The 12739-nt window shown below is 41.1% G+C and overlaps 1 protein-coding gene across 2 annotated transcripts in view; it reads left to right on the top strand.

Moving 5' to 3' along the window:
- The first annotated feature begins 352 nt into the window (after nt 1-352).
- The window catches only part of fbxo21 (F-box protein 21), a 28458-nt gene continuing 16071 nt past the window's right edge, over nt 353-12739 (top strand). For both annotated transcript variants that reach the window (XR_012101350.1, XM_073065482.1), the window contains exons 1-2: nt 353-559; nt 12595-12730. Coding sequence is in view for 1 of the 2 variants with exons in the window: in XM_073065482.1 (XP_072921583.1) it covers nt 363-559; nt 12595-12730 (333 nt within the window). In the remaining variant the exon portion in view is untranslated. The remainder of the gene's footprint in view (nt 560-12594; nt 12731-12739) is intronic.

Below are 12739 nucleotides of genomic sequence, written 5' to 3'. Positions count from 1 at the left end.
GCTGCAGATTCCACCATCTGCACTTTCTTGTGTCTCCCAGTGCAGTGTAATTCTGTTTTAGAACCCACAGGTTAGTATGACAGCTTGCATGTTGTAGAACAAGCGTTGAGACAAAGATGAATTTCAATGCACTGCCGAATTTGAGAGTTTCCAGTCGTTATGATGCCTGAACATCCAAATTGGTGTATCTTCAGTGCCAAGCATTTGATTGTAAATTATTATTCTGGGTGTTGGTGGTGGGACTGTAGTACAGTAATCCGGAGCTGTTGTGGTAGACTGTGGTTTCCGGCACCACCGGTGCTACAAACTGTTTGAATTTCGCGCACCGGAAGCGGAAGTTGGGGCAGCCGGGTCGGGTCGCCATGAAAACAAGTAAGATGGCGACGACGGTGGGAGAGGGCGGTGGTTTGGTGGATTTGCCCGAGGAGGTGCTGGAGCAGATATTTTGCTGCCCTTCGCTGAGCTACGTGGACGTGGTCAGCGTCTGCCAGACGTGCAGGAAGTTGCATGAGGTGTGTCAGGGCCGGAGCACCGTCTGGAAGCACAAGTTCAGGCACAGGTGACTGAGGCGGGGGAGGGGAGGTGCGGGATCGGGTCGGGGGGGGGGGGGGATGTCTGGAATGAGATGGCTTTAGGGCTGGGGTGAATGAATGCGTTGGTCACTATTGGAGTGAGGGGTATGTAGCAATTTGTGGGAGGGGGCAGAGGTAGGGGGTTAGGAAGGGATGCATGAGGTGGGAATTTGCGATTTCTGGAAGGGCTGAATTTAGATTTACCCTGCGAAGAAACCCACTTTTAGATTTTGAAATATGGAATGAACCGTTTAAAGGAATGAGACCACATTATAGAACTTTCATAATATTGTTCACTCTTAACTGGACCTTGACCGTGTAGCAGTGGAACATTTGGTATTGATTCTCTGCAAAGACAAATATGTCTTCATTAAACATTAAAAATAGATTTTTACTAACAGTGGTTTGATTTACTCTATATACAGCCTTTGATATCTGTAAGATTATCCAAGTAAGGTGCAGACGTTTGAAGGGTTTGTGGGGGAGGAAAGGCTGGAAATTGATTCCATTAGTAATGTGCAATAACTCTATAAATTAGACCAATATATAAATATCATATGTTTTAGAATCAGAATCAGGTATATTGTCACTGATATCTGTTACGAAATGTGTTGCTTTGTAGTAGCTGTACAGTACAATACATATATTATAAATTGCAGTAAGTATATGTAATTTTTATGTAGTCAAAACTGCCCATTACATCATCAGCACCAAGCTACCCACCATCAAGGACATACATACAGAAAGATGCCAGAAGAGGGCTAGTAACATCACGACAGATCCCACACACCCTGCTCATGGACTATTTGTCCCACTCCCATCGGGGGGGGGGGGGCTATGCAGCACACACGCCAGGACCACCAGACTCAAAAAACAGTTACTTTCCCCAAGCAGTAAGGCTGATTAACACTTGTACCCACTAACCCATGCCTCTGTACCCCCAACCACCACTTTTTTAAAATCATCACTTTATGTACTAACTCTCCTGTGCCGAGTGCCACATTATGAACATATAATTAATCTGTCTAATACAGTATAAGATATTGTTACGAACCCCGTAACTGGGTTACTTACCAGCAAAGATAGAGGCATCCGTTGGAGTCTGGTGATACTATTTTTAACAGTATTTATTAGTAAAAATACACAAAAATAATATCAATGTAAATATGCAGATAATATACGTCGTCAATACTAAACCTAAAAGTGCGGGTATAATAATAATCAATAAGAAATAAGCTCTATTGGTGTTTAGGGGATAATGAATTGTCCGATGGAAATATAAAGTTCGCTTCAGTTCACACAGGCTGCTGTCATTTGTTTGTCGCTGTGTTGCAGTTGTTGGAGAGAGAGAGAGATAGGAGAATGGGAACAGTTACCGCTAAGGGTTTTGCCAACCTTCCTTTATGATTTCGATCCGTCGGTGTCTCGTTGTTGTGGCCGTTCAAGTGTGACCTCTCCTTTAGCTAAACCGTTCTTCTGTGATGAGCCCACCACCCAGGCAAGGAAGGACATACACGAGCTCTCACCGGCTTCGCTATAAAACGCTGTCACTGGATTTCTAGCGTTTCTCCTGGTGTGTCTAAAGGGGTGTTCCCCGGACCCGTCTTTTATCCTCACTCACGGGGTCTCAGATGTCAATCAGGTTGGGATGATGCAATCCCTCAACCAGACCACTCTGGTTGTCCCCTGAGGGGTTTCAATGAATAGTACAGTACTCAATACACAATTCCTTCTCCAAGAGACAATAGCAGTAATCAGTGGTTCCTTTCCGCTTATGTCAGGAGACATTCCACCGGGTTGTCTATTCTGCGTCTCTCTCTCTCGTTTCCTGGGTATGATGTGTATCTCTCTCATTTCCTAGGTCTCAGACCCAAAATAATAGCGATCCTGCGATTCTCAAAAAGGAGGGGGCGACTTTGCACCCTTCGGCCCCTCAGAGTTGCTCCACATTCGTAACAATATGTATTTGTATTTGTGTTTGTTTATTATTATTATTATCTTATTTTTAATCTTAATTGTGTTTTTTATGTGCTGCATTGGATACTGAGTAACAATTATTTCATTCTCCTTTGCACTTGTGTACAGGAAATGACATTAAGCAATCTTGAACAAAAAATAAATAAGCAGTGCAAAAAGAGAGCAAAATAGTGGTAACCAATCTTATCTCAGATTATTAGGTATATGATACTGATATCTGTATATAAGCCAGAGTTTGTTGTACAGTAGTAGTTTTGTAACTATCTTTTACAATAGCTTTCACTTCCCTTGTCAGCCATGATTGTACTACTTTACCATTTGAGTATTTCTTAATTTTTTTGGAATACACCTTCCTGCACCTTCCTCATTTTTCCCAGAAACGCACACCATTGCTGCTCTGCTGACATCCAAGTTGGAATGATTTCTGCTACAGTTAATACCATTTTTTTAAGATTCTTGTCCTTTTCCCTGACTCTTTGGCTCCAGGTTTGAACTGTAGTTCTGGGTGAAGGTGACACTATTAAACATAAGTAGAGGCATATATTTGTTAGACAGCCATTCAATCGTGAACAGTCAGAGTGGACTCCAGTGAGTACAGGCCCAGAGCCATCAAGTCCTTTTAAAATGTTAGCCCTTTCATTCCTGGGATCAGCATCATGAACCTCCTCTGGACCCTTTCCAATGCCAGCGCATCCTTACATAAAGGGCCCAAAACTGCTCACAGTACTCCAAGTACAGTCTAACCATTGCCTTATAAAGCCTCAATATTACATCTTTGCTCTTATATTCTCCTCTCAAAATGAATGCTAACTTTGCATTTGCTTTTCTTACCATCAACTCAACATGGAAGTTAACTTTAAGGAATCCTGCGCCCAAGTCCCTTTGCACCTCTGATTATAGAAGTTTCTTGCTGTTTAGACAATAATCTCAACTTTATTGATGCATGGCCATACACTTCTCTACACAAAATTCCAACTGCCACTTCTTTGCCCATTCTCCCAATCTATCTAAGTCCTTCTGCAGACCCCCTGCTTCCTCAACGTTATCTTTTCCTTTGTTCACAAACCTAGCCTTTACCTCTTGTCAGTCAGCCAATGATCTATCGATGCTAGTGTCTTTCCTTTAATTTCATGGACTATTATCTTGTTAAGTAGCCTCATGTGCAACACCTTGTCAAAGGCCTTCTAAAAATCCAAGTAAACAACATCCACTGACTACTTCATCTATCCTGATTGTTATTTTCTTAAAGAATTCAACAGATTTGTCGGGTAACATTTCCCCTTAAGGAAGCCTTGCTAACCAAAGCCTTCTTTATCATGTGCGTCCAAGGCACTCCAAGACCTCAAACTTAATTATGGACCCCAGCATCTTCTCAACCTCTAAGTCATGCTAACTGACCAATAATTTCCTCTCTTCTGCCTCCTTCCCTCCTTAAAGAGAGGTATTTTCAGTTTTCCAGTCCTACTCTCCAGCTGTCAACTAGTTCTCAATCTATGCCCATATTTTCTTCCCCAATCCTAGGTACTGTCATTTTGCCCACTAATGTCTTACATGTGAATACTACTCTACTACTTTGCTACGCTACTAGTTAAATTCTCAAAACTCCAATACTAACAGAGCATGCTGGTCCAGAAGTTAAAAAATAAACGATTGGTGGCATACTTGCAAACCGGATCAAAAGCTAACTTAATAATAGGAGATAAAGTAGTGATGGAGGATGGCTTTTCTGACTGGAAGTCAGTGACCAGTTGTATATTGTAGGGATCAGCGATGTGACCTTTGTTCTTTGTCATATGTATATACAGAAATGTACAATATCTGACAATCACTTAGATTAGAATGTAAATATAACCATTAAATTTGCTGTTGTAAGAATTGGAGTCTTAGATAGTGAAGGTTGCTTAATGATACAGAGGGATATAGATCGGCTATTGAATTGGGTGGATTGGAAGCAGATGGAATCTAGCTAAATGTTCGGTGGATACAGGTTTCCCCCGCTTTCCGAAGGTAGAGCGTTCCTATGGAACTGTTTGTAAGCCGAAATGTCGTAAAGTGAAGAAGCAATTTACCATTAATTTATATGGGAAAAATTTTTGAACGTTCCCAGACCCAAAAAATAACCTACCAAATCATACCAAATAACACATAAAACCTAAAATAACACTAACATACAGTAAAAGCAGGAATATACAGCCTATATAAAGTAGAAATATTGTATGTATGGTGTAGTTTCACTTATCAAAATCGGGAAGACAGTGAGCCAAAATTGATTTTGAGAAAAAAAATCGGCATGTCTACGCATGTGCATGTTCACGCATATGTTGTACACGCATGCGCACACAACTGCCCGCACAAGGCTTCACGGTCATGGTAGTCTTTCTCGGGGTAAACACACGTATAAAGCGGGCGTCTTTCTTTCATAAAAGCGAAAATCCTCTTTGGTTAGCGAAAACAGGTACTGATGTAGGTCTTTCTTAACTGCAAGCTGTCGTAAAGCGAACGTTCGAAAAACGGGGGGGGGGGCCCACCTGTTTCAGATTCTGGTAGGACATATACAATAAATAACAAATCCTGTGCAACTATTATGGACACCATTTTGTTCAGCACTGTAAACTACTCTTTGAAGGACAGTGTCAACCAGTACATGGGCCGCTCCCTGACGCAGATTTCCCCTCAAGTCTCACCATTTTGATGTGAAAATATATTGTACCTCCTTCAGAAAAGGATTAAGTGGAGAAATTTGCATTTGATAGTGGTACTTCAAAGCAGCAGATTACTCCCTTCTCATGGTCTTTCAGGGATGGGAACTAACTGCTGGCCTCTGCAGTAATGCAGTCATTCCATTAATAAATAACAATCTGATCAAATGAAAACCATACCAAGCATTGATTTTTGTCATGGCGCTTATCTCCATTCCAAGTATACATCTTTTATTTCTGAGCTAAGGTCATTATACTCTATTTTATGTCATCCTTTATTATCAAGGCTACTGTCTTTCATTTGTCTTTTCTAAAAGTCAAGTTTTCTGCAAGTATAATTCATCTGTTCATGTTTTAATTTACAAAATCAGAATTGATAAGGCATCGTAAGTGCCGTGCATTTGGATACAACATCAATTTTAAACTTCTATCATTTTTACTTCATTTCATCTCCATGGATTGGGAGCTGAGGAAACCCAGCATAAATGGTGGAAGCTCTGCAACACTTCAGAGACTATCCCAATAGCTGCCATCAGGCACATTCCACTCCATCTACGGAAGTCTGTTTTTCCTCACTAATCTTAGCCACCCCATAATTCAGAAACCTGGAGTAGAAGGAGGTCTAAAATCTAAAATCAGTGAACAAAACCAAATGAAGTAAAAATGATAGAAGTTTAAAATTGATGTTGTATCCAAATGCACGGCACTTTCATATAAAAATGAAGCCTTATCATTGTGGCCACTGGGAGATCCTGCTTTCTCTGGCGGACCGAGCGTAGGTGTTCAGTGAAACGGTCTCCCAGTCTGCATCGGATCTCACCAATATATAAAAGACCACACCGGGAGCACTGGACGCAGTATACCACACCAGCCGACTCACAGGTGAAGTGTCGCCTCACCTGGAAGGACTGTCTGGGGCCCTGAATGGTGGTGAGGGAGGAAGTGTAGGGGCAGGTGTAGCAATTGTTCCGCTTACAAGGATAAGTGCCAGGAGGGAGATCGGTGGGAAGGGATGGGCGGGGGGATGAGTGGACAAGGGAGTCACGTAGGGAGCGATCCGTGCGGAAAGCAGAAAGGGGGGGGGGAGGAAAAGGTGTGCTTGGTAGTGAGATCCCATTGGCCTTTTATATATTGGTAAGACCCGACGCAGACTGGGAGACCATTTCGCTGAACACCTACGCTCGATCCGCCAGAGAAAGCAGGATCTCTCAGTGGCCACACATTTTAATTCCACGTCCTATTCCCATTCTGATATGTCTATCCATGGCCACCTCTACTATCAAAATGAATCCAAACTCAGGTTGGAGGAACAACACCTTATATACCGGCTGAGTAGCCTCCAATCTGATGGCATGAACATTGACTTCTCTAACTTCCGTTAATGCCCCTCCTCCCCTTCTTACCCCATCCCTGACATATTTAGTTGTTTACCTGTTCTCCATCTCCCTCTGGTGCTTTCCCTCCCTCCCCTTTCTTTCTCCCGAGGCCTCCTGTCCCATGATCCTTTCCCTTCTCCAGCTCTGTATCACTTTCGCCAATCACCTTTCCAGCTCTTAACTTCATTCCACCCCTTCCGGCCTTCTCCTATCATTTCGCACTTCCCCCTCCCCCCACTACTTTCAAATCTCTTACTATCTTTCCTTTCAGTTAGTCCTGACGAAGGGTCTCGGCCCAAAACGTCGACAGTGCTTCTCTTTATAGATGCTGCCTGGCCTGCTGTGTTCCACCAGCATTTTGTGTGTGTTGTTTGAATTTCCAGCATCTGCAGATTTCCTTGTGTTTGCTGATCAAGTAAACTGCTGTCTTTGCTGTTCTTCAAATTACATAAAAAATGCTTTACCAAGACTAACACAAAAAGCAATAAATATTGATAACTTTCAAACTTTAGCTTCCCAGCATGCTTTCATAATCAAGTGCAGCTGTTCAGTGTTTTTCTGTTTGTTTTATTTCTTGAGCAAATAATTCAAGGTTGTAACCCATGCTTTTATTTTTTTTGCAGCTAGAATGATATGTACATGTTTAAAAGGCAGTAATTCTTCAAATTCTTAAGCATTGCCCATACTGAGTTATAAGAGATTATAGCATTGGCAGAAGTTTGCCTGAAACTTTTCCCAGTGATTTTTGTTTTTCACTTTTTAAAGCAGCAGTCCCTTTTTAAAGCATATTTTGTCTTCTGAAGACACAGCTAATCATACTCAAGCATGTCAAAAATAAAAATGGAAATCTCTGAAAATATTCAACAGATGAGGTAGTGTCTTTAAAGAGAGAATAAGAAATAGTATTTTATATCAAACTCTTAATTGTTTGTAATCCATTTGGGCGAAGAATATGATTAGCAATATAGTTATCGTAATTCTAGCTTTTTTCCAAAAACATTCCAGTTGTTTAAATTTGTAAAATGATTCTTTATTCCTTATAACTGTTGAGATTCTTGTTCTGTCCTGTTAGCATTTTAGTCTGTGATTCATTTTGCATGTTGTATTCTCAGCATTACACAAAGAGGGTTTAAAAAAAATAATCGTTATAGTGTCAGGGACTATTAGCCAATAATTTTACCCATATTTTCTATTTATCAATGTTAGAGTGTTTGGAAGAGTGGCAAAATGAAAAAGGTACATAATGTCATTGGAAGAGGGAACCATATTTTGTCTCCATTGTCTTTGAGTATTTACATGTCAAAATAGGTGCTGATTCATTTCTCACCACAAGGCCCACTTTACTGATGCTGCTACAGGTCGACCTTCACTAATCCAGCACCATTAAGACCTGAGGAGTGCCTGATTAGTGAAAATGCCGAATTACAGAAGGATCACATTAAGCAGTAGCTAACCGCCTCATCATACCTTTAAAATGTCATGTATATCAGTACAAGTTAGATAATAATGAAACAGAAATATTAAATGAGTAGCAAGTGAAATTTTAATAAGGTAATATACTGTACAGGTGCAGATAAAATGAAGGGTACAGGTAAATGTACAAGAATTAACTTGTACAGTAAAGTTGAGCACTTCCGTTTCTAAAGTGAGATGTTTAATATACCTTCAGGCAAAGTTACATGTCTGCAAATGTGGGGTTGTCAGGATCATCAACATCTTCATCTTGAAAAATGAGTGAAGCATCAGGAAGTGGTGCTGAAACTGGCACAACGTTGTACACCTGCTCGGGGCTTAATTTTTCATCGGAGACTAACTTGGCGAATTTGTCAACAAACTCTGCTGCTGCTTCCTTGTCTGCTGAACGTTTTTCACCACACACTGCACGGAACTGTAAGCCATGACACTGCTTGAACCGATGAAGCCAGCCTTCACTATAGTCACACTCATAATCTAGTCCTAGTTCTTCATGAAACACTTTTGCTTGTTCCTTCACCATATACAGATAGTTCAACACCTTCACTTACAGGAAGATTAAACCACGTTATCAGCACTTTATCTAGTTCTGAACTTTTTCCGTCTTTCATTGTTTTTCTTACGCACATGTTTCTTTGAGCCACTATCAGCAAAAAAAATGTAGCAGTTTTTCTTTTTGTTTCTTTATATTGTACACTGTGGAAGAGCCAATGTTGTAACTCTCGCACAAGCTTTTCACCGATACACCACTGTCCAGTCTTTTCAAGAGTTCAACCTTATCTTTAATGGATAGTGTGCGGTGTTTTCGCTTCACAGCATGAGGTGCATTTCCTTTACTCACTGGGGCCGTAATTGGGGCTAAAAAAGGAGCAAATGGTATTAATAAATGCAGGAAAACAAGCAGGAATTGCCTGTCTGTGCATACAAGAGCGCACCAACACGTGAACAGATCTAGCACAACCAAAACAATGCGCAGCAGATTGGTACGCGGAAAATTTGAAATCAGTGCCGTATTATCGAAGGAACTGGATTGCAGGTAGTCGGATTAGTGAAGGTTGACTGTACTCGGATTGTAACTATAGATTACCACACTGACTCGGACAGTACTGCGGAGCATGCCAAATGCCAAGTGAAATGACTGAATTTGGTATCATTGTTATTGAATTACTCAATGTTTTAAGCATTCACTGGGGTGAATTGTATTCCTGGATGGATTTCACTTGCATTAAATACAGGAGATTGAGTGCAGGAGCATGTTCCTCATCATGAGCCATGTTCTAACCTGTTGATTTAGGTCAAGAGTTGGGCATCACCCTGTGTCAGGAAGGGACCTAATTAAGCTGGGTAGCTTCTGCACGTGCCTTAGAGCTGTTGACAGTAATAAAGAGATAAGGTTTGGTGTTTCAGAGAAAGACCATTACAGGATAAAGGAATTAATATTATGTAGTGACTTAAATGAAAATTGATAGTGGGAACGCATGACTGAATATGCATAGGAGGCAGTGGAGAAGCTACGAACTGCTTCGAGTTACTGGACTGGGACATGTTCAAGGACTAGTCAGAGATTCAGAATCAGGTCTAATATGACTGGCATATGTTGTGAAATTTGTTGTTTTGTGGCAGCTTTACATTGCAATACATAATTAAAATGAATTAAAACTCTGAATATGCCAAAGTTGTCACATACTTTAATGAAGTCAGTCATGACAAACGTGGCCCCACAAAATCATTCAGAGCAGGGGTTCCCAACCTCTTTTATGCCATGGTTTTTGCCAGTGTTGGTCCATCATTAAGCAAAGGTCTTTGGAGCCCTGGTTAGGAACTCCTGATTCAGGCTCTTCCCCAACCAGAAGCCCAGGATGAACTAAGAGATCTGCAATTTGCTGAGGGCCAGGTCAGTGGTGTTCAGATCTGGCAACCAAGTAAAATTCACAAAATCCAGGTATGACCTTCAGATAGCCATCACAGGGCTTGAATGCTATCACCTTCTACAAAATAAAACCAAGTGACAACAAGGTGTCACTCCCAGGTGAGCTCAAAGCCTCTTAAACTCACTTTGATCAATAAAACATTGAGCGCTCTTCCTGAACTCCCACAGCCCCCATTGACCTCTGTGATTTCAATCTCTAATGCTGATGTGAGAACATCTTTCAGGAGGGTGAACCCACCAAAAGCATCTGGCCCACTTGGCTAAGTACTGAAGACCTGTGCTGATCAACTGGTTGGAATGTCCACTAATATCTTTAACTTCCCATTTTGGCAGTCTACCCATCTGCTTCAAGCAGGCTTCAATTATATCTGTGCCCATTAAAAACGTGGTAACCTGTCTCCATAACTGTCATCTAGTAGGACATAAATCCACAGTGATGAAGTGCTTTGAGAGGTTGGTGATGAAACATTTCAGTGACTGCCTGAAAGGTGTCTTGGATCCGCTCAAGTTTGCCTACCATCACAATGGTTCTGCAGTAGATGTGATTTCATTGGCTGTTCACTTAACCCTGGAAAAGCTGGACAGCTAAAATGTATGCATCAGGATGCTCTTCATTGACTAGAGCTCTGCATTCAATACTATCATCTCCTTAACTAATCAATAAGCTCAATGCCTCCTTTTGCAACTGGATCTTCAATTTGCACACTTGCAGACCCCAGTCATTTTGGATTGGCAACAACATCTTCACAATGACTAACAGCACAAGTGTACTACAAAGCTGTATGCTTAGCTCCCCGCTCTACTCACTTTTTCGTTAGGACTGTAAGGCAAAGCACTACTCCAATGCCATATTTAAGTTTGTCGATGACACAATTTTCGTAGGCTAGCTCCAAGGTGGCGACGAATCAACATATAAGAGGGAGATTCAAAAGATGGCTGAATGGTGCCGCAGCAATAACCTCTCATTCAATGTCATGCAGACCAAAGAGCTGATTATTAACTACAGGAGGAGAATATTAGAGATCTATGAGCCTGTCCTCATCAGGGGATCAGAGGTGGAGAGGGTCAGCAGCTTTAAATTCCTCAATGTTGTCATTTCAGAGAATCTCTCCTGGGTCCAGCATGTAATTCTCTTTATGAGGAAGGCACGGGCAATGCCTCTGCTTTCTTAGAAGTTTGCAAAGATCGATATGTCATCTAAAACTTTGACAGAGTTCTGTAGATGTGTGGTGGAGAGTATACAGACTGGTTGCATAACAGTTAGAGCCCTCCCCACCTTGAGTACATTACAAGAAGTGCTATCACAGGAAGGCAGCATTCATCAGCAAGGGCCCACTATCCAGCCCATGCACTCTTCTCACTGCTGCTATCAAGAATGAGGTACAGGAGCCCCATGACCCACACAGCCAGTTTCAGGAACAGATATTACCACTCAATTGTCAGACTCTTGGACCAAATGGGATAACTTCACTTATCCCAACACAACTGTTCCCACAACCTATGATGAGAACTACCAAAGATGAGTACTTTCAAGGACTCATCTCATGATCACAATATTTATTGCTTATCATTGTTTGTTTTTGGATTTGCAGTTTGTTTGTCTTGTATGCAGTTTTTCAATGATTCTATTGTGTTTCTTTGTATTTACTGTGAATTCCCACAAGAAGATGAATCTGAGGATAGTGACTTAAATGTACTTTGTTATTAAATTTACTTTGAACTCAGAACATGACTATATTTAACGCAACAGCTTCAAAGCAAAGGTATGTGCTTATTGGTCAGTCGACGCAGCTGTAGCTCAGTGACAGTTTTCAAGTGATTGTCCCTTCAAATTTATTTTTTGTTTTTTCTAAAGTTAGCGATGCTTCGTGGAACAAGCCCTTCTGGCCCAACAAACCACCTACTTAATGCTAGCCTAATTGCAGGATAACTTACAATGATCAGTTAACCTACTAACTATTACGTCTGTGGAATGTGGGAGGAATTCAGAGCACCCTGGGGAAACCCACGCGGATCATGGGGAGGGCGTGCTCCTTTCAGACAGTTCGAATTGGAAACAAATGTATTGCCTGTGCAATACTTCAGAGCTGTAGGAGTGCTATGTTGCTAAAAAGCGCTGTTTTAAAAAATAACTTTATTTCCTTCCATTTCAATACAAAAGAATCCATAGCACAACTTAGAGAAAGGTAGTTCTCCTCAGTGTCTGGGGAATACTTATCTCTCCTGCCAACATGACTAAAACTAATTATTTATTGAATATTATTGTTTGTCATTGTGTGTAAATTGATTACAGTGTTATCTCTACTTTAACTGCACCAAAAGTTCTTTGTAGTTATGACGCAGTTTGCAGCTTTATAACTTCACGTTCTGCTGCTAGAATGGAACTTAGTTGTCTCTTGGAAAACACATAATGCTCCATCTAAAGTTATGGAAGTGCAGGAGCAAGCAAATTCATTGGTCAGGTGGGGAATAACAAAGTAAAGAATTTGGAAAGATTAGCCTCCAAGGATGAGTCATACTTTTAAAAAAAATACATTAATATGGATATGATGCATGTAATTTTACAGGTGGCCAAGACTAATAAAATACTGCAGCACAACAGGAAATTACAACTGGAGAGAAGAATACCGAACACGATACACTATTGGCTGGAAAGTGCGGGAAATTGTGGATTCCTTTTCAAAGCGATTTTTCACAAAAGAGGTTGGAATT

This window comes from Hemitrygon akajei, chromosome 14, assembly GCF_048418815.1.
Source record: "Hemitrygon akajei chromosome 14, sHemAka1.3, whole genome shotgun sequence".
Lineage (NCBI taxonomy): Eukaryota > Metazoa > Chordata > Chondrichthyes > Myliobatiformes > Dasyatidae > Hemitrygon > Hemitrygon akajei.
The sequence above is the reverse complement of the archived record's forward strand: the minus strand, read 5'-3'. Positions and strand labels throughout refer to the sequence as shown.